This window comes from Bombina bombina, chromosome 10 (assembly GCF_027579735.1).
Source record: "Bombina bombina isolate aBomBom1 chromosome 10, aBomBom1.pri, whole genome shotgun sequence".
In the NCBI taxonomy this organism is placed as follows: domain Eukaryota; kingdom Metazoa; phylum Chordata; class Amphibia; order Anura; family Bombinatoridae; genus Bombina; species Bombina bombina.
This window is the reverse complement of record NC_069508.1, coordinates 217,845,977-217,873,713: the sequence shown is the minus strand read 5'-3', so window position 1 is coordinate 217,873,713 and position 27,737 is coordinate 217,845,977. Positions and strand designations below refer to the sequence as shown.

The following is a 27,737-nucleotide window of genomic DNA, read 5'->3' as shown; positions in this document are numbered from 1 at the left end:
ATATGATCTCCAACGCCCAGGGATCCTGAACATCTCTTGCACACGCCTGGGCGAAGAGAGTCTGCCCCCTACTAGATCCGTTGTCGGATAGGGGGCCGCTCCTTCATGCTGTCTTAGAGGCAGCAGCAGGCTTTCTGGCCTGCTTGCCCTTGTTCCAGGACTGGTTAGGTTTCCAGGCCTGCTTGGATTGAGCAAAAGTTCCCTCTTGTTTTGAAGCAGAGGAAGTTGATGCTGCACCTGCCTTGAAATTTCGAAAGGCACGAAAATTAGACTGTTTGGCCTTTGATTTGGCCCTGTCCTGAGGAAGGGTATGACCCTTACCTTCAGTAATGTCAGCAATAATTTCTTTCAAACCAGGCCCGAATAAGGTCAGCCCCTTGAAAGGAATGTTGAGTAATTTAGACTTTGAAGTCACATCAGCTGACCAGGATTTGAGCCATAGCGCCCTACGCGCCTGGATGGCGAATCCGGAATTCTTAGCCGTTAGTTTAGTCAAATGAACAATGGCATCAGAAACAAATGAGTTAGCTAGCTTAAGAGTTCTAAGCTTGTCAACAATTTCAGTCAATGGAGCTGTATGGATGGCCTCTTCCAGGGCCTCAAACCAGAATGCCGCCGCAGCAGTGACAGGCGCAATGCATGCAAGGGGCTGTAAAATAAAACCTTGTTGAATAAACATTTTCTTAAGGTAACCCTCTAATTTTTTATCCATTGGATCTGAAAAAGCACAACTGTCCTCAACCAGGATAGTGGTACGCTTTGCTAAAGTAGAAACTGCTCCCTCCACCTTAGGGACAGTCTGCCATAAGTCCCGTGTAGTGGCATCTATTGGAAACATTTTTATAAATATAGGAGGTGGGGAAAAGGGCACACCGGGCCTATCCCACTCCTTACTAATAATTTCTGTAAGCCTTTTAGGTATTGGAAAAACATCAGTACTCACTGGCACTGCATAGTATTTATCCAGCCTACACAATTTCTCTGGCACTGCAATTGTGTCACAGTCATTCAGAGCAGCTAATACCTCCCCAAGCAATACACGGAGGTTCTCAAGCTTAAATTTAAAATTAGAAATCTCTGAATCAGGTCTCCCCGATTCAGAGACGTCACCCACAGACTGAAGCTCTCTGTCCTCAGGTTCTGCATATTGTGACGCAGTATCAGACATGGCTCTTACAGCATCTACGCGCTCTGTATCTCGTCTAACCCCAAAGCTATCGCGCTTGCCTCTCAATTCAGGCAATCTGGATAATACCTCTGACAGGGTATTATTCATGATTGCAGCCATATCCTGCAAAGTAATCGCTATGGGCGTCCCTGATGTACTTGGCGCCATATTAGCGTGCGTCCCTTGAGCGGGAGGCGAAGGGTCCGACACGTGGGGAGAGTTAGTCGGCATAACTTCCCCCTCGACAGACCCCTCTGGTGACAATTCTTTTATAGATAAAGACTGATCTTTACTGTTTAAGGTGAAATCAATACATTTAGTACACATTCTCCTATGGGGCTCCACCATGGCTTTTAAACATAATGAATAAGTATCCTCTGTTTCAGACATGTTTGTACAGACTAGCAATGAGACTAGCAAGCTTGGAAAACACTTTAAAGCAAGTTAACAAGCAATATAAAAAATGTTACTGTGCCTTTAAGAGAAACAAATTTTGACAAAATTTGAAATAACAGTGAAGAAAGGCAGTTACACTAACAAAATTTTTACAGTGTATGTAACAAGTCAGCAGAGCATTGCACCCACTTGCAAATGGATGATTAACCCCTTAATAACAAAAACAGAATAATAAATGACAAAAACGTTTTTTAAACACAGTCACAACAACTGCCACAGACTACTGTGATTGTTACCCTCCTCAAACACGACTTTGAAGCCTTTTGAGCCCTTCAGAGATGTCCTGTATCATGCAGAGGGAAGCTGAATGTCTCTGTCAGTATTTTTAACTGCACAGAAAAGCACTAAAATAGGCCCTTCCCAATCATATTGCAACAGTGGAAAGCTTCAGGAAACTGTTTCTAGGCAAAAATCAAGCCAGCCATGTGGAAAAAAACTAGGCCCCAATAAGTTTTGTCACCAAACATATATAAAAACGATTAACATGCCAGCAAACGTTTTATATTACACTTTTATAAGAGTATGTATCTCTGTTAATAAGCCTGATACCAGTCGCTATCACTGCATTTAAGGCATAACTTACATTAATCCGGTATCAGCAGCATTTTTCTAGCAAATTCCATCCCTAGAAATATATTAACTGCACATACCTTAATGCAGGAAAACCTGCACGCCATTCCCCCTCTGAAGTTACCTCACTCCTCAGAATATGTGAGAACGGCAGTGGATCTTAGTTACTTCTGCTAAGATCATAGAAATCACAGGCAGATTCTTCTTCTAATGCTGCCTGAGATGAAACAGTACACTCCAGTACCATTTAAAAATAACAAACTTTTGATTGAAGTTAAAAAACTAACTATAATACACCACTCTCCTCTTACTACGTCCATCTTTGTTGAGAGTTGCAAGAGAATGACTGGATATGGCAGTGAGGGGAGGAGCTATATAGCAGCTCTGCTGTGGGTGATCCTCTTGCAACTTCCTGTTGGGAAGGAGAATATCCCACAAGTAATGGATGATCCGTGGACTGGATACACTTAACAAGAGAAAGGCCCTTTTAAGGACTATTTGTAGTTTAGTGTAGGCTAAGGTTTTTTTTTTATTTTGGGGGGGCTTTTTTATTTTGATAGGGCTTTTTGATTAGGTGTAATTTGTTTAAATATTTGATCATTTATTTTTTAATTTGTGTAACTTAGTGTTTTTTATTTTGTGTAACTTAGTAATTTTTAATAGTAGATTTAAATAACTTGAGTAGGGTTAGGTTTTTAAATATGTAATATAGTTATTTTAATTGTTAGTTTAATGTAATTGTAGGATAATAGTTAGGGTAGGTTAATAAATAGTTTAATATAGTTTATTTTAATTCTAAAGGTAAGTTTGAATTTATTAAAAGATATGGATGAGTTAATATTTAATGTAAAGTAAAAGGTTTGTTAGGTTTTGGGGTTAATAGCTTAATTTAGTTTATGGCGATTTGGGGGGCTGGCGGTTTAGGGGTTAATAGGTTTAGTAAGTGGTAGTGATGTGGGAGGCCAGGGGTTTAGGGGTTAATAACTTTATTAGAGTTGCGGTAGGCTCAGGGAGCGGCGGGATAGGAGTTAATACATTTATTTAGTTGTGGCGGGATAGGGGTTAATAACATTATGTAGGTGGCGGCGAGGTCCGGGTGGCACATTAGGGGTGTTTAGACTCAGGGCTTATGTTAGGGTGTTAGGTATAAACGTAATTTGTTTTCTACCATAGAAATCAATGGGATATCTGGCAGCATCGCACATGAGCTTTCGCTGCTTTCAGACTCCCATTGATTCCTATGGCATCTGCAGCCTCCAGGGTGGCGGATTGAAAAGCAGGTACGCTGGGCCGGAATAGCCGCGAGCGTAGCTGTTAGCAGTTTGATAACTAGCAAAAGTAGTCAGATAGTGCCGAATTTGTATTCGGAACATCTGTAATAACGTAAGCATCGATCTGTGTCGGATTGAGACCTGCGGATCGTATGTTACGTCACAAATTTCAACTTTTACCGGTCTGTAGGCTTTGATAAATGAGGCGAATCAGGCTCTCCACAATTACGCTGCAGAATTTCAGCGTATTTGTGGTTGATGGCTTGATAAATAGGGTTCTAGGTCTCCAGTCGTGTTTATTCTTTCAATGCAGTTTCTGCTTGGCCTCAAGCTGAAAACCTTTTCATTACAACTTGTAATATGTGCGTTGGCATGGTCACTAAATTGCTTATTGCGTCCCATGCTAACAGTAGCGCACCACTTGTAATCTAGCCCATTCTATGCTCTGTCTGAAGCATGACACTTTCATTTTGACTTCCATGTTCCTTTAAGAGACAGAAGATGATTTCTCTATAACATATACTTCAGTGTTCTCCATAGAAAATGTTGCCAGCTGGGTGGGCTTATGAAGTAGCTGGGTGGGGGCAGCTCAATACTTAGCAATATTATAACATATTCTTTATTTATAAGCGATCCAAAGTAGACTTTAATTGCATCATTTAACATAAAATCCATTAATGATAATTTGTGCAACAAACATTGAAAAAAAAAGAAATAGTACATTTTAGCCAGGTGGCCAGTAAAACGTGGGGTTGGTTGTCCCGCTAAATAGGTCGTGGGGAGAACACGGTACTGAATTATAAAGCATTGCACGATAAGCAAATTGAATTCAGACTTGGCAGTTACTTACCTGATATTTCAGCATGTCTACATTGTAATATGTTGCTTGCGGCTTCTGTTCCGATACTTTTTTCAGGTGAGTCATCAGATTTGGCATATTGACCCAGAATTCCTTTGTATTGGTTGCAGGCTGCGTGCTGTCACTATAAGCAAACACAAATGACCTTTCATTACCAGTTAATATCAATAGTTTTTCAAATGAATGCAGAGATTTTAAACAATAATTTGAACCTTCACTGTTTACTGAAAATATTGCAGCACATGGTTTCTGAAAACGTATAGATTTTTACATAGTTGCCAACAGTCCCTGATTTCCAGGGACAGTCCCTGGATTTTTTTTGCCCCTGGAAATGTCCCTGAAAATCTCTTTTGCACAACATTTGTTGTTTGCATATATATATATATATATATATATATATGTATATAGTGTATATATATATATATATATACAAACACATATATACAGATAGATAGATTATAAATAGATATAGTGTATTATTTAAATATAATTAATTCCTAATGGAATATTATTATTATTGAATGGGTTCACATATTATTTGTCTTTCTAATCTTGATGCTGTGTTGTAAAAATAACCATATGCCCAGAATGTGTTCCAGAGACTGGGTAGGTGTAAGAGTGTTTTGATTGCAGAACTGAGTGGGCGGAGCAGTTGAACAGTAGGTCGTCAGTACTCCAGTAACCCGCTTGCTTGCAAAGTGTCCCTGGATTTTTTTTAGAAATGTTGGCAACTATGATTTTTATTAGGGTTGCACCGATACCGATACTAGTATTGGTATCGATACCAAGTATTTGCTTGAGTACTTGTACTCGTGCAAATGCACCGATACTTAAACCGATACCTCCACTTCCTACCCATATGCTATCTTGTGGCGTTTTTTCAAACTGCCTGTTCCCATTTCATTTTAAACTGGAGCGGAGACTAAACTAAAAATTGTTTACTACTGTTCTGCCAATACAAATTTCTGTTATTTGTATTATTGTAGGAGAGATCACTGTACCTCGTTCAGACAAACCCCTGAAGTACTGGGCAGTTAATAAACTGAGATTTCCAGCTCTGGCTAAAATGGCCCAAAAATATCTTTCTGCCCCATGCAGTAGTGTGGAAAGTGAAAGACTGTTCAACTTAGAGTCAAACCTCCATACAAATGTCAGATTGATGTTATATTCAGCCCTACAACCCAATTGCATCACCCCTTTAAATTTAATATTTTAGTGTAATATTTTTTATTTATAAACATGTTCAGTAAACTTTGTGACAAATAAAACTCTTTTATTATTTTATAATGTCTTTTGAATTACAGTCCTTTATAATTATAAAGAAGGAATCTTAAATAATTATTAATATTTCTGTATTGTGCTTGGTAAAATGTCACATGACATAAAAAAAAAAGTATCAGTAATTGGTATCGGCGAGTATTTGAAAACAAGTATCGGTACTTGTACTCGGTCATAAAAAAATGGTATCAGTGCAACCCTAATTTTTATATCATATTTGTTTGTTTTCAAATTGTTGGTGTATCCTGGTATCAGCCGGGAACTGGAGCAGTCTCGCCCTATAGGCAGCTATGTGCCTACTGCTGGGTGTATCCTGGTATCAGCCGGGAACTGGAGCAGTATCGCCCTATAGGCAGCTATGTGCTAACTGCTGGGTGTATCCTGGTATCAGCCGGGAACTGGAGCAGTCTCGCCCTATAGGCAGCTATGTGCTAACTGCTGGGTGTATCCTGGTATCAGCCGGGAACTGGAGCAGTGTCGCCCTATAGGCAGCTATGTGCTAACTGCTGGGTGTATCCTGGTATCAGCCGGGAACTGGAGCAGTCTCGCCCTATAGGCAGCTAGGTGCTAACTGCTGGGTGTATCCTGGTATCAGCCGGGAACTGGAGCAGTCTCGCCCTATAGGCAGCTATGTGCTAACTGCTGGGTGTATCCTGGTATCAGCCGGGAACTGGAGCAGTCTCGCCCTATAGGCAGCTATGTGCTAACTGCTGGGTGTATCCTGGTATCAGCCGGGAACTGGAGCAGTGTCGCCCTATAGGCAGCTATGTGCTAACTGCTGGGTGTATCCTGGTATCAGCCGGGAACTGGAGCAGTCTCGCCCTATAGGCAGCTATGTGCTAACTGCTGGGTGTATCCTGGTATCAGTCAGGGAACTGGAGCAGTCTCGCCCTATAGGCAGCTATGTGCTAACTGCTGGGTGTATCCTGGTATCAGCCGGGAACTGGAGCAATCTCGCCCTATAGGCAGCTATGTGCTAACTGCTGGGTGTATCCTGGTATCAGCCAGGGAACTGGAGCAGTCTCGCCCTATAGGCAGCTATGTGCTAACTGCTGGGTGTATCCTGGTATCATCCAGGGAACTGGAGCAGTCTCGCCCTATAGGCAGCTATGTGCTAACTGCTGGGTGTATCCTGGTATCAGTCGGGAACTGGAGCAGTCTCGCCCTATAGGCAGCTATGTGCTAACTGCTGGGTGTATCCTGGTATCAGTCGGGAACTGGAGCAGTCTCGCCCTATAGGCAGCTATGTGCTAACTGCTGGGTGTATCCTGGTATCAGCCGGGAACTGGAGCAGTCTCGCCCTATAGGCAGCTATGTGCTAACTGCTGGGTGTATCCTGGTATCAGCCGGGAACTGGAGCAGTCTCGCCCTATAGGCAGCTATGTGCTAACTGCTGGGTGTATCCTGGTGTCAGCCGGGAACTGGAGCAGTCTCGCCCTATAGGCAGCTATGTGCTAACTGCTGGGTGTATCCTGGTATCAGCCGGGAACTGGAGCAGTCTCGCCCTATAGGCAGCTATGTGCTAACTGCTGGGTGTATCCTGGTATCAGCCAGGGAACTGGAGCAGTCTCGCCCTATAGGCAGCTATGTGCTAACTGCTGGGTGTATCCTGGTATCAGCCAGGGAACTGGAGCAGTCTCGCCCTATAGGCAGCTATGTGCTAACTGCTGGGTGTATCCTGGTATCAGTCGGGAACTGGAGCAGTCTCGCCCTATAGGCAGCTATGTGCTAACTGCTGGGTGTATCCTGGTATCAGTCGGGAACTGGAGCAGTCTCGCCCTATAGGCAGCTATGTGCTAACTGCTGGGTGTATCCTGGTATCAGCCAGGGAACTGGAGCAGTCTCGCCCTATAGGCAGCTATGTGCTAACTGCTGGGTGTATCCTGGTATCAGTCGGGAACTGGAGCAGTCTCGCCCTATAGGCAGCTATGTGCTAACTGCTGGGTGTATCCTGGTATCAGCCGGGAACTGGAGCAGTCTCGCCCTATAGGCAGCTATGTGCTAACTGCTGGGTGTATCCTGGTATCAGCCAGGGAACTGGAGCAGTCTCGCCCTATAGGCAGCTATGTGCTAACTGCTGGGTGTATCCTGGTATCAGCCGGGAACTGGAGCAGTCTCGCCCTATAGGCAGCTATGTGCTAACTGCTGGGTGTATCCTGGTATCAGCCGGGAACTGGAGCAGTGTCGCCCTATAGGCAGCTATGTGCTAACTGCTGGGTGTATCCTGGTATCAGCCGGGAACTGGAGCAGTCTCGCCCTATAGGCAGCTAGGTGCTAACTGCTGGGTGTATCCTGGTATCAGCCGGGAACTGGAGCAGTCTCGCCCTATAGGCAGCTATGTGCTAACTGCTGGGTGTATCCTGGTATCAGCCGGGAACTGGAGCAGTCTCGCCCTATAGGCAGCTATGTGCTAACTGCTGGGTGTATCCTGGTATCAGCCGGGAACTGGAGCAGTGTCGCCCTATAGGCAGCTATGTGCTAACTGCTGGGTGTATCCTGGTATCAGCCGGGAACTGGAGCAGTCTCGCCCTATAGGCAGCTATGTGCTAACTGCTGGGTGTATCCTGGTATCAGTCAGGGAACTGGAGCAGTCTCGCCCTATAGGCAGCTATGTGCTAACTGCTGGGTGTATCCTGGTATCAGCCGGGAACTGGAGCAATCTCGCCCTATAGGCAGCTATGTGCTAACTGCTGGGTGTATCCTGGTATCAGCCAGGGAACTGGAGCAGTCTCGCCCTATAGGCAGCTATGTGCTAACTGCTGGGTGTATCCTGGTATCAGCCAGGGAACTGGAGCAGTCTCGCCCTATAGGCAGCTATGTGCTAACTGCTGGGTGTATCCTGGTATCAGTCGGGAACTGGAGCAGTCTCGCCCTATAGGCAGCTATGTGCTAACTGCTGGGTGTATCCTGGTATCAGTCGGGAACTGGAGCAGTCTCGCCCTATAGGCAGCTATGTGCTAACTGCTGGGTGTATCCTGGTATCAGCCGGGAACTGGAGCAGTCTCGCCCTATAGGCAGCTATGTGCTAACTGCTGGGTGTATCCTGGTATCAGCCGGGAACTGGAGCAGTCTCGCCCTATAGGCAGCTATGTGCTAACTGCTGGGTGTATCCTGGTGTCAGCCGGGAACTGGAGCAGTCTCGCCCTATAGGCAGCTATGTGCTAACTGCTGGGTGTATCCTGGTATCAGCCGGGAACTGGAGCAGTCTCGCCCTATAGGCAGCTATGTGCTAACTGCTGGGTGTATCCTGGTATCAGCCAGGGAACTGGAGCAGTCTCGCCCTATAGGCAGCTATGTGCTAACTGCTGGGTGTATCCTGGTATCAGCCAGGGAACTGGAGCAGTCTCGCCCTATAGGCAGCTATGTGCTAACTGCTGGGTGTATCCTGGTATCAGTCGGGAACTGGAGCAGTCTCGCCCTATAGGCAGCTATGTGCTAACTGCTGGGTGTATCCTGGTATCAGTCGGGAACTGGAGCAGTCTCGCCCTATAGGCAGCTATGTGCTAACTGCTGGGTGTATCCTGGTATCAGCCAGGGAACTGGAGCAGTCTCGCCCTATAGGCAGCTATGTGCTAACTGCTGGGTGTATCCTGGTATCAGTCGGGAACTGGAGCAGTCTCGCCCTATAGGCAGCTATGTGCTAACTGCTGGGTGTATCCTGGTATCAGCCGGGAACTGGAGCAGTCTCGCCCTATAGGCAGCTATGTGCTAACTGCTGGGTGTATCCTGGTATCAGCCGGGAACTGGAGCAGTCTCGCCCTATAGGCAGCTATGTGCTAACTGCTGGGTGTATCCTGGTGTCAGCCGGGAACTGGAGCAGTCTCGCCCTATAGGCAGCTATGTGCTAAGGGAACTGGAGCAGTCTCGCCCTATAGGCAGCTATGTGCTAACTGCTGGGTGTATCCGGGAACTGGAGCAGTCTCGCACTATAGGCAGCTATGTGCTAATTGCTGGGTGTATCCGGGAACTGGAGCAGTCTCGCCCTATAGGCAGCTATGTGCTAACTGCTGGGTGTATCCTGGTATCAGCCGGGAACTGGAGCAGTGTCGCCCTATAGGCAGCTATGTGCTAACTGCTGGGTGTATCCTGGTATCAGCCGGGAACTGGAGCAGTCTCGCCCTATAGGCAGCTAGGTGCTAACTGCTGGGTGTATCCTGGTATCAGCCGGGAACTGGAGCAGTCTCGCCCTATAGGCAGCTATGTGCTAACTGCTGGGTGTATCCTGGTATCAGCCGGGAACTGGAGCAGTCTCGCCCTATAGGCAGCTATGTGCTAACTGCTGGGTGTATCCTGGTATCAGCCGGGAACTGGAGCAGTGTCGCCCTATAGGCAGCTATGTGCTAACTGCTGGGTGTATCCTGGTATCAGCCGGGAACTGGAGCAGTCTCGCCCTATAGGCAGCTATGTGCTAACTGCTGGGTGTATCCTGGTATCAGTCAGGGAACTGGAGCAGTCTCGCCCTATAGGCAGCTATGTGCTAACTGCTGGGTGTATCCTGGTATCAGCCGGGAACTGGAGCAATCTCGCCCTATAGGCAGCTATGTGCTAACTGCTGGGTGTATCCTGGTATCAGCCAGGGAACTGGAGCAGTCTCGCCCTATAGGCAGCTATGTGCTAACTGCTGGGTGTATCCCGGTTTCATCCAGGGAACTGGAGCAGTCTCGCCCTATAGGCAGCTATGTGCTAACTGCTGGGTGTATCCTGGTATCAGTCGGGAACTGGAGCAGTCTCGCCCTATAGGCAGCTATGTGCTAACTGCTGGGTGTATCCTGGTATCAGTCGGGAACTGGAGCAGTCTCGCCCTATAGGCAGCTATGTGCTAACTGCTGGGTGTATCCTGGTATCAGCCGGGAACTGGAGCAGTCTCGCCCTATAGGCAGCTATGTGCTAACTGCTGGGTGTATCCTGGTATCAGCCGGGAACTGGAGCAGTCTCGCCCTATAGGCAGCTATGTGCTAACTGCTGGGTGTATCCTGGTGTCAGCCGGGAACTGGAGCAGTCTCGCCCTATAGGCAGCTATGTGCTAACTGCTGGGTGTATCCTGGTATCAGCCGGGAACTGGAGCAGTCTCGCCCTATAGGCAGCTATGTGCTAACTGCTGGGTGTATCCTGGTATCAGCCAGGGAACTGGAGCAGTCTCGCCCTATAGGCAGCTATGTGCTAACTGCTGGGTGTATCCTGGTATCAGCCAGGGAACTGGAGCAGTCTCGCCCTATAGGCAGCTATGTGCTAACTGCTGGGTGTATCCTGGTATCAGTCGGGAACTGGAGCAGTCTCGCCCTATAGGCAGCTATGTGCTAACTGCTGGGTGTATCCTGGTATCAGTCGGGAACTGGAGCAGTCTCGCCCTATAGGCAGCTATGTGCTAACTGCTGGGTGTATCCTGGTATCAGCCAGGGAACTGGAGCAGTCTCGCCCTATAGGCAGCTATGTGCTAACTGCTGGGTGTATCCTGGTATCAGTCGGGAACTGGAGCAGTCTCGCCCTATAGGCAGCTATGTGCTAACTGCTGGGTGTATCCTGGTATCAGCCGGGAACTGGAGCAGTCTCGCCCTATAGGCAGCTATGTGCTAACTGCTGGGTGTATCCTGGTATCAGCCGGGAACTGGAGCAGTCTCGCCCTATAGGCAGCTATGTGCTAACTGCTGGGTGTATCCTGGTGTCAGCCGGGAACTGGAGCAGTCTCGCCCTATAGGCAGCTATGTGCTAAGGGAACTGGAGCAGTCTCGCCCTATAGGCAGCTATGTGCTAACTGCTGGGTGTATCCGGGAACTGGAGCAGTCTCGCACTATAGGCAGCTATGTGCTAATTGCTGGGTGTATCCGGGAACTGGAGCAGTCTCGCCCTATAGGCAGCTATGTGCTAACTGCTGGGTGTATCCTGGTATCAGCCGGGAACTGGAGTAGTCTCGCCCTATAGGCAGCTATGTGCTAACTGCTGGGTGTATCCTAGTATCAGCCGGGAACTGGAGCAGTCTCGCCCTATAGGCAGCTATGTGCTAACTGCTGGGTGTATCCTGGTATCAGCCGGGAACTGGAGCAGTCTCGCCCTATAGGCAGCTATGTGCTAACTGCTGGGTGTATCCTGGTATCAGCCGGGAACTGGAGCAGTCTCGCCCTATAGGCAGCTATGTGCTAACTGCTGCGTGTATCCTGGTATCAGCCAGGGACTGGAGCAGTCCCGCCCTATAGGCAGCTATGTGCTAACTGCTGGGTGTATCCGGGAACTGGAGCAGTCTCGCCCTATAGGCAGCTATGTGCTAAGGGAACTGGAGCAGTCTCGCCCTATAGGCAGCTATGTGCTAAGGGAACTGGAGCAGTCTCGCCCTATAGGCAGCTATGTGCTAATTGCTGGGTGTATCCGGGAACTAGAGCAGTCTCGCCCTATAGGCAGCTATGTGCTAATTGCTGGGTGTATCCGGGAACTGGAGCAGTCTCGCCCTATAGGCAGCTATAACCCTTGCCTAGCAGATCTCTGGTGGTGAAGAGCTGTCTGGGTTATTTCCTTATCTGTAGGATTCTGATCACCAGTAGCTTTTATTAAAGCTGTAGCTGTTTAAAAGAGTATTTAAGTATGCACCGTGCACCAGCATTTTAAACCCAGCACTTCCTCAGACAGCCTAAGGTTCTTGTACCATCTGGAAATGACTTAATTTGTTAATTGCTGACATGATACAAGCCCCACTGGCACTCTGAGCAGCTGCAGTATGTGAAATGCTGGGGCGCTGAGAATATCTATCTATGCTTCACATGCACGTGCATAGAAAAATCTTAAAGGGACATAGTAAACTCGATTTTTCTTTGCATAAATGTTTTGAAGATGTTTTTGTAACAATCTATAGTTTTGCTTATTTTTTAAGAACATGGTGCTGATTTTCAGACTCCTAACCAAGCCCTACAGCGTCAGATGTATACACTTGTTTACAGACTTTATGTAATATGCGGAGAAGGGGGAAGTGTCAGCTCTTCCTGTTTCCCCAGCCCCTTTTACTGGGTATCTCAGCATAACCTCATAAACAGAGCTAACCTTGGAGGTTCTCAGTAAGTTTTTAAAGGCTTTATATGGATTTTAATATCAGTATCTGTGCATATTCTTCTTTATTGTAGCTTCTATTAAATGCAGCTATAGGGGAGTTGGTGTTCACTGCCCCTTTAACACTAAAACTGTGATAACTAGAGCCAATACTAATATCGTCATTTATCTATTGGAAAGTGCCTTTAATACAAACCCAATAAAAACAAGTTAATAAAGCCAAGAGGGGGTGCATTTATAATCATGTACAGAAGGGGGGTGCATTTATAATCATGTACAGAAGGGGGGGTGCATTTATAATCATGTACAGAAGGGGGGTGCATTTATAATCATGTACAGAAGGGGGGTGCATTTATAATCATGTACAGAAGGGGGGGTGCATTTATAATCATGTACAGAAGGGGGGCTGCATTTATAATCATGTACAGAAGGGGGGGTGCATTTATAATCATGTACAGAAGGGGGGGGGTGCATTTATAATCATGTACAGAAGGGGGGTGCATTTATAATCATGTACAGAAGGGGGGGTGCATTTATAATCATGTACAGAAGGGGGGTGCATTTATAATCATGTACAGAAGGGGGGGTGCATTTATAATCATGTACAGAAGGGGGGGTGCATTTATAATCATGTACAGAAGGGGGGGTGCATTTATAATCATGTACAGAAGGGGGGGTGCATGTATAATCATGTACAGAAGGGGGGGTGCATTTATAATCATGTACAGAAGGGGGGTGCATTTATAATCATGTACAGAAGGGGGGGTGCATTTATAATCATGTACAGAAGGGGGGTGCATTTATAATCATGTACAGAAGGGGGGGTGCATTTATAATCATGTACAGAAGGGGGGGTGCATTTATAATCATGTACAGAAGGGGGGTGCATTTATAATCATGTACAGAAGGGGGGGTGCATGTATAATCATGTACAGAAGGGGGGGTGCATTTATAATCATGTACAGAAGGGGGGGTGCATTTATAATCATGTACAGAAGGGGGGAGCATTTATAATCATGTACAGAAGGGGGGAGCATTTATAATCATGTACAGAAGGGGGGTGCATTTATAATCATGTACAGAAGGGGGTGCATTTATAATCATGTACAGAAGGGGGGTGCATTTATAATCATGTACAGAAGGGGGGGTGCATTTATAATCATGTACAGAAGGGGGGTGCATTTATAATCATGTACAGAAGGGGGGTGCATTTATAATCATGTACAGAAGGAGGGTGCATTTATAATCATGTACAGAAGGGGGGTGCATTTATAATCATGTACAGAAGGGGGGTGCATTTATAATCATGTACAGAAGGGGGGGGTGCATTTATAATCATGTACAGAAGGGGGGGGGTGCATTTATAATCATGTACAGAAGGGGGGTGCATTTATAATCATGTACAGAAGGAGGGGTGCATTTATAATCATGTACAGAAGGGGGGGTGCATTTATAATCATGTACAGAAGGGGGGTGCATTTATAATCATGTACAGAAGGGGGGGGTGCATTTATAATCATGTACAGAAGGAGGGGTGCATTTATAATCATGTACAGAAGGGGGGGTGCATTTATAATCATGTACAGAAGGAGGGGTGCATTTATAATCATGTACAGAAGGGGGGGTGCATTTATAATCATGTACAGAAGGAGGGGTGCATTTATAATCATGTACAGAAGGAGGGGTGCATTTATAATCATGTACAGAAGGGGGGGTGCATTTATAATCATGTACAGAAGGGGGGTGCATTTATAATCATGTACAGAAGGGGGGGGTGCATTTATAATCATGTACAGAAGGGGGGTGCATTTATAATCATGTACAGAAGGGGGGGTGCATTTATAATCATGTACAGAAGGGGGGGTGCATTTATAATCATGTACAGAAGGGGGGGTGCATTTATAATCATGTACAGAAGGGGGGTGCATTTATAATCATGTACAGAAGGGGGGGGTGCATTTATAATCATGTACAGAAGGGGGGTGCATTTATAATCATGTACAGAAGGGGGGGTGCATTTATAATCATGTACAGAAGGGGGGTGCATTTATAATCATGTACAGAAGGGGGGGTGCATTTATAATCATGTACAGAAGGGGGGGTGCATTTATAATCATGTACAGAAGGGGGGGTGCATTTATAATCATGTACAGAAGGGGGGTGCATTTATAATCATGTACAGAAGGGGGGGTGCATTTATAATCATGTACAGAAGGGGGGGTGCATTTATAATCATGTACAGAAGGGGGGGTGCATTTATAATCATGTACAGAAGGGGGGTGCATTTATAATCATGTACAGAAGGGGGGGTGCATTTATAATCATGTACAGAAGGGGGGGTGCATTTATAATCATGTACAGAAGGGGGGGTGCATTTATAATCATGTACAGAAGGAGGGTGCATTTATAATCATGTACAGAAGGGGGGGTGCATTTATAATCATGTACAGAAGGAGGGTGCATTTATAATCATGTACAGAAGGGGGGGTGCATTTATAATCATGTACAGAAGGGGGGTGCATTTATAATCATGTACAGAAGGGGGGTGCATTTATAATCATGTACAGAAGGGGGGGTGCATTTATAATCATGTACAGAAGGGGGGTGCATTTATAATCATGTACAGAAGGGGGGGGTGCATTTATAATCATGTACAGAAGGGGGGTGCATTTATAATCATGTACAGAAGGGGGGTGCATTTATAATCATGTACAGAAGGGGGGGGTGCATTTATAATCATGTACAGAAGGGGGGTGCATTTATAATCATGTACAGAAGGAGGGGTGCATTTATAATCATGTACAGAAGGGGGGGTGCATTTATAATCATGTACAGAAGGGGGGGTGCATTTATAATCATGTACAGAAGGGGGGTGCATTTATAATCATGTACAGAATGGGGGGTGCATTTATAATCATGTACAGAAGGGGGGGTGCATTTATAATCATGTACAGAAGGGGGGGTGCATTTATAATCATGTACAGAAGGGGGGTGCATTTATAATCATGTACAGAAGGGGGGGTGCATTTATAATCATGTACAGAAGGGGGGTGCATTTATAATCATGTACAGAAGGGGGGGTGCATTTATAATCATGTACAGAAGGAGGGTGCATTTATAATCATGTACAGAAGGGGGGGTGCATTTATAATCATGTACAGAAGGAGGGGTGCATTTATAATCATGTACAGAAGGGGGGGTGCATTTATAATCATGTACAGAAGGGGGGTGCATTTATAATCATGTACAGAAGGGGGGGTGCATTTATAATCATGTACAGAAGGGGGGTGCATTTATAATCATGTACAGAAGGGGGGGTGCATTTATAATCATGTACAGAAGGGGGGGTGCATTTATAATCATGTACAGAAGGGGGGTGCATTTATAATCATGTACAGAAGGGGGGTGCATTTATAATCATGTACAGAAGGGGGGTGCATTTATAATCATGTACAGAAGGGGGGGTGCATTTATAATCATGTACAGAAGGGGGGGTGGCATTTATAATCATGTACAGAAGGAGGGTGCATTTATAATCATGTACAGAAGGGGGGGTGCATTTATAATCATGTACAGAAGGAGGGTGCATTTATAATCATGTACAGAAGGGGGGTGCATTTATAATCATGTACAGAAGGGGGGGTGCATTTATAATCATGTACAGAAGGGGGGTGCATTTATAATCATGTACAGAAGGGGGGGGTGCATTTATAATCATGTACAGAAGGGGGGGTGCATTTATAATCATGTACAGAAGGGGGGGTGCATTTATAATCATGTACAGAAGGGGGGGTGCATTTATAATCATGTACAGAAGGGGGGTGCATTTATAATCATGTACAGAAGGGGGGGGTGCATTTATAATCATGTACAGAAGGGGGGTGCATTTATAATCATGTACAGAAGGGGGGGGTGCATTTATAATCATGTACAGAAGGGGGGGTGCATTTATAATCATGTACAGAAGGGGGGTGCATTTATAATCATGTACAGAAGGGGGGGTGCATTTATAATCATGTACAGAAGGGGGGGTGCATTTATAATCATGTACAGAAGGGGGGCTGCATTTATAATCATGTACAGAAGGGGGGGTGCATTTATAATCATGTACAGAAGGGGGGGTGCATTTATAATCATGTACAGAAGGGGGGGGGTGCATTTATAATCATGTACAGAAGGGGGGTGCATTTATAATCATGTACAGAAGGAGGGGTGCATTTATAATCATGTACAGAAGGGGGGGTGCATTTATAATCATGTACAGAAGGGGGGGTGCATTTATAATCATGTACAGAAGGGGGGGTGCATTTATAATCATGTACAGAAGGGGGGGTGCATTTATAATCATGTACAGAAGGGGGGGTGCATTTATAATCATGTACAGAAGGGGGGTGCATTTATAATCATGTACAGAAGGGGGGGTGCATTTATAATCATGTACAGAAGGGGGGTGCATTTATAATCATGTACAGAAGGGGGGGTGCATTTATAATCATGTACAGAAGGGGGGTGCATTTATAATCATGTACAGAAGGGGGGGTGCATTTATAATCATGTACAGAAGGAGGGGTGCATTTATAATCATGTACAGAAGGGGGGGTGCATTTATAATCATGTACAGAAGGGGGGTGCATTTATAATCATGTACAGAAGGGGGGGTGCATTTATAATCATGTACAGAAGGGGGGGTGCATTTATAATCATGTACAGAAGGGGGGGTGCATTTATAATCATGTACAGAAGGGGGGGGTGCATTTATAATCATGTACAGAAGGGGGGTGCATTTATAATCATGTACAGAAGGGGGGGTGCATTTATAATCATGTACAGAAGGGGGGTGCATTTATAATCATGTACAGAAGGGGGGTGCATTTATAATCATGTACAGAAGGGGGGGTGCATTTATAATCATGTACAGAAGGGGGGGTGCATTTATAATCATGTACAGAAGGGGGGGTGCATTTATAATCATGTACAGAAGGGGGGGTGCATTTATAATCATGTACAGAAGGGGGGGGTGCATTTATAATCATGTACAGAAGGGGGGGGTGCATTTATAATCATGTACAGAAGGGGGGGTGCATTTATAATCATGTACAGAAGGGGGGGTGCATTTATAATCATGTACAGAAGGGGGGGGTGCATTTATAATCATGTACAGAAGGAGGGGTGCATTTATAATCATGTACAGAAGGGGGGGTGCATTTATAATCATGTACAGAAGGGGGGTGCATTTATAATCATGTACAGAAGGAGGGGTGCATTTATAATCATGTACAGAAGGGGGGTGCATTTATAATCATGTACAGAAGGGGGGGGTGCATTTATAATCATGTACAGAAGGAGGGGTGCATTTATAATCATGTACAGAAGGGGGGTGCATTTATAATCATGTACAGAAGGGGGGTGCATTTATAATCATGTACAGAAGGGGGGTGCATTTATAATCATGTACAGAAGGGGGGGTGCATTTATAATCATGTACAGAAGGGGGGGTGCATTTATAATCATGTACAGAAGGGGGGTGCATTTATAATCATGTACAGAAGGGGGGGTGCATTTATAATCATGTACAGAAGGGGGGTGCATTTATAATCATGTACAGAAGGGGGGGTGCATTTATAATCATGTACAGAAGGGGGGGTGCATTTATAATCATGTACAGAAGGGGGGTGCATTTATAATCATGTACAGAAGGGGGGGTGCATTTATAATCATGTACAGAAGGGGGGTGCATTTATAATCATGTACAGAAGGGGGGGTGCATTTATAATCATGTACAGAAGGGGGGGTGCATTTATAATCATGTACAGAAGGGGGGTGCATTTATAATCATGTACAGAAGGGGGGGTGCATTTATAATCATGTACAGAAGGGGGGTGCATTTATAATCATGTACAGAAGGGGGGTGCATTTATAATCATGTACAGAAGGGGGGTGCATTTATAATCATGTACAGAAGGGGGGTGCATTTATAATCATGTACAGAAGGGGGGTGCATTTATAATCATGTACAGAAGGGGGGTGCATTTATAATCATGTACAGGAGGGGGGTGCATTTATAATCATGTACAGAAGGGGGGGGGTGCATTTATAATCATGTACAGAAGGGGGGTGCATTTATAATCATGTACAGAAGGGGGGTGCATTTATAATCATGTACAGGAGGGGGGTGCATTTATAATCATGTACAGAAGGGGGGTGCATTTATAATCATGTACAGAAGGGGGGGGTGCATTTATAATCATGTACAGAAGGGGGGGTGCATTTATAATCATGTACAGAAGGGGGGGGTGCATTTATAATCATGTACAGAAGGGGGGTGCATTTATAATCATGTATAGGAGGGGGGTGCATTTATAATCATGTACAGAAGGGGGGGTGCATTTATAATCATGTACAGAAGGGGGGTGCTGATACCTTAGAACGGTTCAGGTGTATTAAAGGGACATTAAGCTACTGGGCACAGTTACTATTTACCATTCTAATGTTTTTCTTCCTTTGCCTGCAATTGGCTTCAATGCTGTTCTCTTTTTTGTAACCCTTTACTGGTACCAATGGGATACGGTGCACCCTGTGTATTTACAGATCAGTGACATTGCTGGCTTTTTCATGTTCGTGTGCATGATACAGAGCTTGAGCTTTACATTCATTCTTGCAGCATTTTCCCTATAATATTGTTATTATTATCATTTATTTGTATAGCGCTGCAAGATTCCGTAGTGCTGGGTACAATGACAAAGATTTGTGATAAAATACAAAACATAACAAAACAAATCTAGTACAGGAGGAAGAGGGCCCTGCTCCGGAGAGCTCACAGTCTATAGGTTTAGGGTGCAGAGACATAAGGTTGGGGTAGTTTGTTACATTGGTTGTATTTGCAGCAGTGAGTCAGGCAGTTCATGTATTAGCTTGGTTCGGATGCGGGATGGAGGAGAGATGGTAAGCCTCTCTGAATAGGTGAGTTTTCAAGGAGCGTCTGAAGCTATACAAGGTTGGAGACAGTCTAATAGAGCGGGGTAGAGAGTTCCAGAGGACAGGAGCAGCACTTGCAAAGTCTTGGAGACACGAGTGGGACGTAGAGATAACAGGAGTGAAGAGACGTAGGTCAGAGGTTGATCGAAGAGGACAGGATGGGGAAGATTTCACGATGAGAGAGGAAATATAGTTGGGAGTTAGACTGTTGAGTGCTTTGTAAGTTAGGGTTAATACTTTTTTTGTTGTTTAAATTTTTATTTTATTTTATATCAGAAGTAGAATACAATCAACAGTACGATCTGAGCATACTACAGAAACAAGTTACATGTTTATGCATAGATACATTATCAAGTCACAACCAAAGTTGATAATATAAAATAAATAAATAACTGAGCAATGTGGAATCCAGTTCTCCTTAACACACATAGGGGAACCAACTGGATCCAAAAACCAAATTATGGACAGAAGGGTGGGGGGGCGGGGGAGATGTTGGGAAGAGAACGAGAGAAGAAAAGAAAAATAAAAGGGCTAATTTGTTTAGTTTGTTTAAGTATATATGAGGATCACCTCAGTTACAGATGAGGAGGGGGTATTATACACAAAAGGCCCTGTCTCTACTCTCGGGTCAGAAACCTCTATTTAAGCCTCAAAGCTCAGGAGCCACTGGGTATTAAACCAGTCTTTCCAATCTGACCAAATTAACTCAAACGAGTCTAGTTTACCCATAGTGTAATATATATTTTTCTCCATAGAGTACATGTAAGCCATCAGGGAGACCACGTCCGCCCAAGCGGGGGGATTGATCCTCTTCCAGGCCCTAGCTATGGATAGTTTAATAGCAGAAAATAAGTAGATGCACAGCGTGCCCTGGTGTCTGGGTAGTTTGTGTATACCTAAGTGAAAGAGGGCCACCTCGGGGGTCCTGGGGACTTGTATTCCCATACTTGCCAACACCGTGAAGCTTTGAGTCCATAACGATTGAAGTTTGGGGCAGTGCCACCAAATATGGAGCATATCACCCCTGTTGGCACATTTGCTCCAGCAAGCCGGGGAGGTTGTGGGGAAGAGTGCGACCAACCTGGTCGGGACGTAATAACAATGCATGAGGAGCTTAATGTATGTTTCATAAATAGTGACGCAATGTAATACCTTTTTTGTAAGTAAGAGTGTACGTTGCCAATCTTCCACTGGGATTGATAAATTCAATTTCTGTTCCCATTTAAGGATATGCAACACCCTATCCTCCGGAGGCACACCTTCCATAAGGGTGTAATGCAATGATAATGGTTTACCTAGTCGTCGACCTTGCTGCCATCTGGCCTCCCATATAGTCAGCTGTCGGAAGGAGGAAGGTCTAAAACCCCATCTGGAGAGTAAACTTATAACCCTAACGTATTCAAACGCCATGTACGATGGGACAGATTTAGGGTTGTCAATGTGCGATAGTTCAACATAAGTGCCTTGGGAGGACGGGGACCACAGGTCTGCTACCTTACTAAATCCAAACTTAGCCCAGGTGAGTGGATGTGAGTCAGAGAGGCCCGAAAGGAGCCCAGAGAGGGCGGTAATAGGAGAGGGATGAGGGGCTATTTGTTTATAGTGACAAATTTGGTCCCAGTCTGCAAGACATTCTTTAATCACTGGGTTTGTTATGCCCAGAAGTCTCCTGCAATGAGGAGGTGTCCAAACTAAGTCCCTTAGAGACAAATCGTGTGGTAGTGACGCCTGTTCTAAGGATCTCTATTTGCTGTCCGAGCCTAATACTCCCCACTGAGATATATGCGTAAGCATTGCCGCCTCATAGTATCTGGCTATGGATTGTAAGATAAGGGAGCGAGGAATTCTAAGTGGGAGACACCTGAAAACATATGTGAGTTTCGGAAGGAAACTCATTTTAAGGGCAGCAATACGACCTAACCACGAGACCGTTTTAAAATTCCATTTCCGACCTAAAGACCTGAGTCTTCAAGCATTTGGGGAAGAGAGTTAGAGATTTTCACACCGAGATGAGAGATGTATGAGTTATTGACAACAAATTTATATCTATTTTGTATATGTTTGGAAACGTCTGCCGAGAAACCCTGTAAGTATATTTCTGATTTGGTTTGGTTTAATTTATAGAAGGAGAGACCACTAAATGTCTCCAGCAGAGATAAGAGCTTGGGTATAGTTTGTAATGGTTTGGAGGTGAAGATTGTGGTATCGTCTGCAAATAGAGCCACCTTGTGTGACGTGCCATGTAATGTGATTCCGACTAGGTCCTTATCTTCTCTAATAGCTGCAGCAAGAGGCTCGATAGCCAGAGCAAAAAGAATGGGGGAGAGAGGGCAGCCTTGCCGTGTGCCATTAGATATGGGAAAGGATGATGAACAAAATCCGAGGCCCCTTACCGAGGCCGTCGGGGCTGAGTACAGTGCTCTCACTGCTAGTATAACTTGCGTTGGGAACTGGAAGGCCTCCAGGACTTTCCAAAGATATTCCCATCGGATCCGGTCAAAGGCCTTTTCCGCATCTAGGGAGAGCACGGCCAGGGGCTTGTTTAATCTCTTGGCTTCGCATAAGATGTTTAATAGTCTCCTAGTGTTGTCCGGACCTTCATGGCCCGGAATGAAGCCTACTTGGTCCGGATTGACTAGGGAAGGTAATAATCTTGCAAGCCTGTTAGCTAGGATTTTCGCGTAGATTTTGATGTCTGTATTAATTAAGGAAATGGGTCTGTAATTAGGGCACAGGGCTGGGTCCTTATTGGGCTTAGGAATGGTAATAATGGAGGCTTCCAGAAATTCCTTCCTAAAGGTTCCCTCCTCCATTGCTAATTTAAAGAATCTAGTGAGGATAGGCAGAATTTCTTTGCAGTAGGTTTTGTAAAATATGGCAGTGAAGCCGTCTGGGCCCGGGCCTTCAGGGATTTCATGTTCTTAAGGACTTTCTTCACTTCTTGGCAAGTAATTGGGGTGTCAATACATCCCTTTTGTGCCTCGTCTAGGGCAGGAAGTTTCAAAGACTGTAAGAACAGTCCTATCTGTGTGGAGGGTAATTGTGTGGGTTCTGTTTGGTCCTGAATATTATAAAGTGAGGAATAGTAGTCACAAAACTGCTGGTCAATTAAGGATGGCAGCCTATAGACCTGCCTATCTTGTTTAAGTTCATGTATACGTGTGACACCTCTATGTTGTCTAATTTTGTTGGCAAGAATGGTGTCTGCCGTGTTGCCCTTTGAGTACATAAGCTGTTTCAGCCGAAACAGGTTATTCTGTGTTTTCCTGAACTCTATTTGGCATATATGTTTCTTAATGTCCTTGACTTCTTGGCGTAAGTCTACGTTATCTGAGGTGCGTTGTTGTGTTTCTAGTGTGCGTAACCTACTATGGGCCTGAGATAGAGTAAGGCCCGCCTGTTTCCTGAGGTGTGCCTGTTTGCGAATAAATAGGCCTCTAGTAGTAGCTTTAAATGCCCCCCAAATTATATAATCTCGGACTTCAAGAGTGTCATTAATCTGTAATGTAGCAATTATTTCAGACCGGAGTTCTTCCCTAAAGTGAATATCAGCTAAGAGGAGGTGAGGTAACCTCCAGGTGGGTCTGGTGTTGGTGGTGTTTCTGGATTCTAGAACCATTACGACCTGGTCGTGATCTGACCAGGGGCAAAAATGGATATTTGTGGCCTGTACGTAATCTAACGTTTCAGGATTGCAGAAAAAATAATCCAATCTGGAGAATGTGGAGTGAGGGTGGGAGAAGTGAGTGAAATCTCTGTCACGGGGATGTACTGATCTCCATATGTCAAAATAGTTAAAACTAGTCATGAGCCCTCTAAACCTACCACTCATAGTGTCTGGGGTGACCACTCGCCTCTGAGAGGTGAGCTTTTTTCTATCTAAACCATTATCCCACACCATATTCATGTCCCCCGCAACTATCACCTTTCCTTGTTTAAACTGTTCAATTTTGTTCAAGATCTTCTTAAGATAATTAGGTTGAGAGGTGTTCGGGAGGTAAATTGAAACTAATGTGTATGTAACATGGTCAAGGTTACAGACCACTATGAGATATCTTGCTTGGGGGTCTCTAATCACTTGGAGTGGTTCAAAAGCTATCCTATTGTGTACTAGGATGGCCACGCCTCTAGCTTTTTTAGAATAAGATGCTGTCTCGAAGACCGGGAAATCTCTAGAGACAGATGTGGGAGGATTATTGGCAAGTAGATGCGTCTCTTGCAGGAAGGCCACATCTACCTTGTGGAAGCGTAAGGACCTAGCCAAAAGACTCCGCTTACCTACTGTGTTCAGGCCTCTAACATTATGAGTAAGGAATTTAAGTGATGCCATTTATGGCTCAGTATCTTTAGTGATCCTGGTTAGGAAAACTACGCGGGACAAGGGTGATGGGGAAGGTGGGGGGAGAGGGGAGGGAGGAGAAGGGAAGAAAATACGGTGGAAGTAGTCCACCAAAATAGAGCCCTAGTACAGGCTCCTAAGTCTGAGGAGGAGCTAGTACTGCCTAGTGGGGTGAAGGCTGAGGTGAGAAGCCCCACTCTCTAGAAGGGCATGTAGAGTAAAGAGTAGTTAAATTATATAAACTAAAACTAAACACAAAATAGTGTTAACATAAGTGGTTGCAGCCTTGTTATCAGAACTACCAAAACAGTAAACAGTTATAGGCTATTGATAGATATAACAAAATGTGCAATGTTAGTTATAACAATATATTAGCACCCGACCTTATTCTTTTTAGGACACAAAGAGTGTAGCTATACCGCCATCTTTGGGTAACATACCAATAAACCTTCAAAGAAATAACTTAACCATAAACCAACGCTGATTGATGGCGATAGAGCCAGAGTGTGCAATTTAGTCAGGACATAGAAGGTATTGTTATTCCGCTCACGTTGTGTGCCAACCTTTAAGCTTTCGGCCAAAGTATTTGGACTATAAGTAATCACATGATTGTTGGCGGCAGGACCCGAATATACAGATCCGCCAGCAACAATGTTTTAGTGTTAAACCTTAGGCATTATAGACTATGAAAGGCATAACTATAGCAAACAATTGCAAAATTAACAAAACTGTAAACTTTCATTAACTGATGTTAACAAGACCTTAGAGTTCAACATTGTCTTCAACAAAAACGTAACCTTGAGTATTCACATACTATTGGTGGCGGGTCCTAAGTGGGTAAGGCTTGGGGCCTCAAAGAGTGGTCGGGGGGGTTCTGCCTCTGACGTTTAGGTCTCTATTCTTTCAATGTCTATTCAGGGGCCGAGACCCTGAGGCGAGAGTGAGTTGGTATTTGAGTTCCCGGGTCCGGTTGGAGGCCCCAGTTAGCAAGAAGAGTATTACCTAGAGAGGGGGAAGTGATGATGTGGGTCTGATTGTCCTTAGTCAATATTAATTTAGTGGGAAAGCCCCACCTGTATTTGATGTTGGCCTTCCTGAGCTGGGACGTGAGAGGAGCGTAAAGCTTCCTTTGTTGCAAAGTGTGGGGTGAGAGATCCGGTAACAGCTGAATGTCTTTCAGGGACTCCGGTAGAGAGGGTTTGCTGAAAGCTGCCTGCATCAGACGGTCTTTGAAGGTGAAGTGGTGAAAACAGACTACTACATCCCTTGGTTTATCTGATGAGACTGACCTTGGTCTAAGAGCTCTATGCGCCCATTCCATGGTGTGCGAAGTGCCCTCCAGGGGGCCCAATAGGGCCACGAAAAGCGTTTTAAGGAACTCTTGAAGGTTGCTCGCCGCCACTGACTCCGGTATACCTCTGAATCTTATGTTGTTTCTCCTGGCCCTGTCCTCCATATCTGCCAGTTTTAATTCAAGTTGTGTGATTTGTTCCGCTAAAGTGTCGCCATAGGAGAGCAGGCTAGAGTGATCTGTGGCCAGGTCATCTTGTTGACGCTCAAGGGTATCTACTCTATCGCCTATTTCAGCGATATTGTTTTTAAGTTCCGCGGAACTTCGTTGTATTTCAGCTGTGATGGATTTGGTTTGTAGCGCCAGCATCTTTTGTAACGTGTTTTCAGTGATGTAATGATTAAGGTGAGCTGTAGAACGGGAGCTCGACTGGGAGCCCTCATCTTGTGACTCAGGATCACTCTCCTCTCTCCTCTGGGTATTAGATTCTTTACGGGCTTGAGAGAAATGATCAAGGACAGACTTTTGGGACCCAGCAGGGGTCTTAGGGTTTCTTCTTGAGGCATGATAGGTAGGGCCTAAGGGAACAGGTACTCCCACTAAAATACACACCCCTGACCACAGGACACTATAAATAGAGTAAGGTGAGTAGGACCTGCACCAAGTACATATCTGTAAATTATACCATTTATAACTTAATTTGCGAGAGTGAGGCTAAGCAACAACTAATTATACCATGTACATACACAACATTTCACTTGGTTATACAATAAGAAAAAACAGTATAAAATTAGTGTCTGCCTGTGTGGGCTAACCGGCCCATAAGGACCCCTCTGCACCTCAGGGAGAAAGGGATACGACCATAAAGGAAGGGAAAAAGGGAAGTGGCGGTGACCAGCCCAGACTAGCAGGGTCGGAAAGGGGGAGGTGCAGAAAGGGTCACAGCACTACCAATTATACTACACTAGAGGTAATATTAGCTGGAGTGGCAGGATAAGGCAATCTATGAGGTGGGATGGGGAGGACTGTCAGTGTAATGTGTGCCTAGCTGGAAGGTATGGTTTATTGCTGGAGAGAAGGCTTGAAAAAAGTGTCAATTGTTAAGTGAGCGGGGACACAGCACCTTACTCCACTCTGGGCTAGAAACCCCAAAGACACACTATTAGGCGCAGTAGCAGGATATGATGCAGTGTGAGAGTGGAAGCTAGTGGAGTGTGTCTCTCTAGCTGTTATACTGCAGAAGGTTCTCTAGGTAGTAGAAGCTTGGAAGATAGCCGCCAATAAGCTAAAAAGGGAATGTGGAATGCAATCTGTCAGGCCTCCTAATTCTAAATGGCAGAAGAAGGGGAATTATGAGTGCAAATTACAGGGTGTGAAATGCTTACAAAAACTATTTCAAAAATTGTATTAATAAAGCCTGCAAATACACAATAATAAAAACAAAATTTATGCTTACCTGATAAATTTCTTTCTCTTGTGGTGTATCCAGTCCACGGGTTCATCCATTACTTGTGGGATATTCTCCTTCCCAACAGGAAGTTGCAAGAGGACACCCACAGCAGAGCTGTCTATATAGCTCCTCCCCTAACTGCCACCACCAGTCATTCGACCGAAGACAAGCAAGAAAAAAGAGAAACTATAGGGTGCAGTGGTGACTGTAGTTTAAAAATAAAAAACACCTGCCTTAAAGTGACAGGGCGGGCCGTGGACTGGATACACCACAAGAGAAAGAAATTTATCAGGTAAGCATAAATTTTGTTTTCTCTTGTAAGGTGTATCCAGTCCACGGGTTCATCCATTACTTGTGGGATACCAATACCAAAGCTTTAGGACATGGATGAAGGGAGGGACAAGGCAGGAACTTAAACGGAAGGCACCACTGCCTGCAAGACCTTTCTCTCAAAAATAGCCTCAGAGGAAGCAAAAGTATCAAATTTGTAGAATTTAGAAAAAGTATGAAGCGAAGACCAAGTCGCCGCCTTACAAATCTGTTCAACAGAGGCCTCATTTTTAAAAGCCCATGTGGAAGCTACCGCTCTAGTGGAATGAGCTGTAATTCTTTCAGGAGGCTGCTGGCCAGCAGTCTCATAAGCTAAACGGATTATGCTTCTCAGCCAAAAAGAAAGAGAAGATGCCGAAGCCTTTTGGCCTCTCCTCTGTCCAGAGTAGACAACAAACAATGCAGATGTTTGACGGAAATCCTTAGTAGCTTGTAAATAAAACTTTAAAGAACGAACCACGTCAAGATTGTGTAATAGACGTTCCTTCTTTGAAGAAGGATTAGGACACAGTGACGGAACAACAATCTCCTGATTGATATTCTTATTAGATACCACCTTAGGAAGAAACCCAGGTTTGGTACGCAAAACTACCTTATCTGCATGGAAGATCAGATAAGGGGAATCACACTGTAAGGCAGATAACTCTGAAACTCTTCGAGCCGAAGAGATAGCTACCAAAAACAGAACTTTCCAAGATAAAAGCTTGATATCTATGGA

General features: G+C 44.9%; 1 protein-coding gene across 1 annotated transcript in view; it reads right to left on the bottom strand.

Moving 5' to 3' along the window:
• Nucleotides 1-27,737, bottom strand: part of SGIP1 (SH3GL interacting endocytic adaptor 1) — a 1,342,240-nt gene that overhangs the window by 245,822 nt on the left and 1,068,681 nt on the right. The window contains exon 20 of the mRNA XM_053693689.1: nucleotides 4,316-4,448. Coding sequence (XP_053549664.1) covers nucleotides 4,316-4,448 — 133 coding nt within the window. The remainder of the gene's footprint in view (nucleotides 1-4,315; nucleotides 4,449-27,737) is intronic.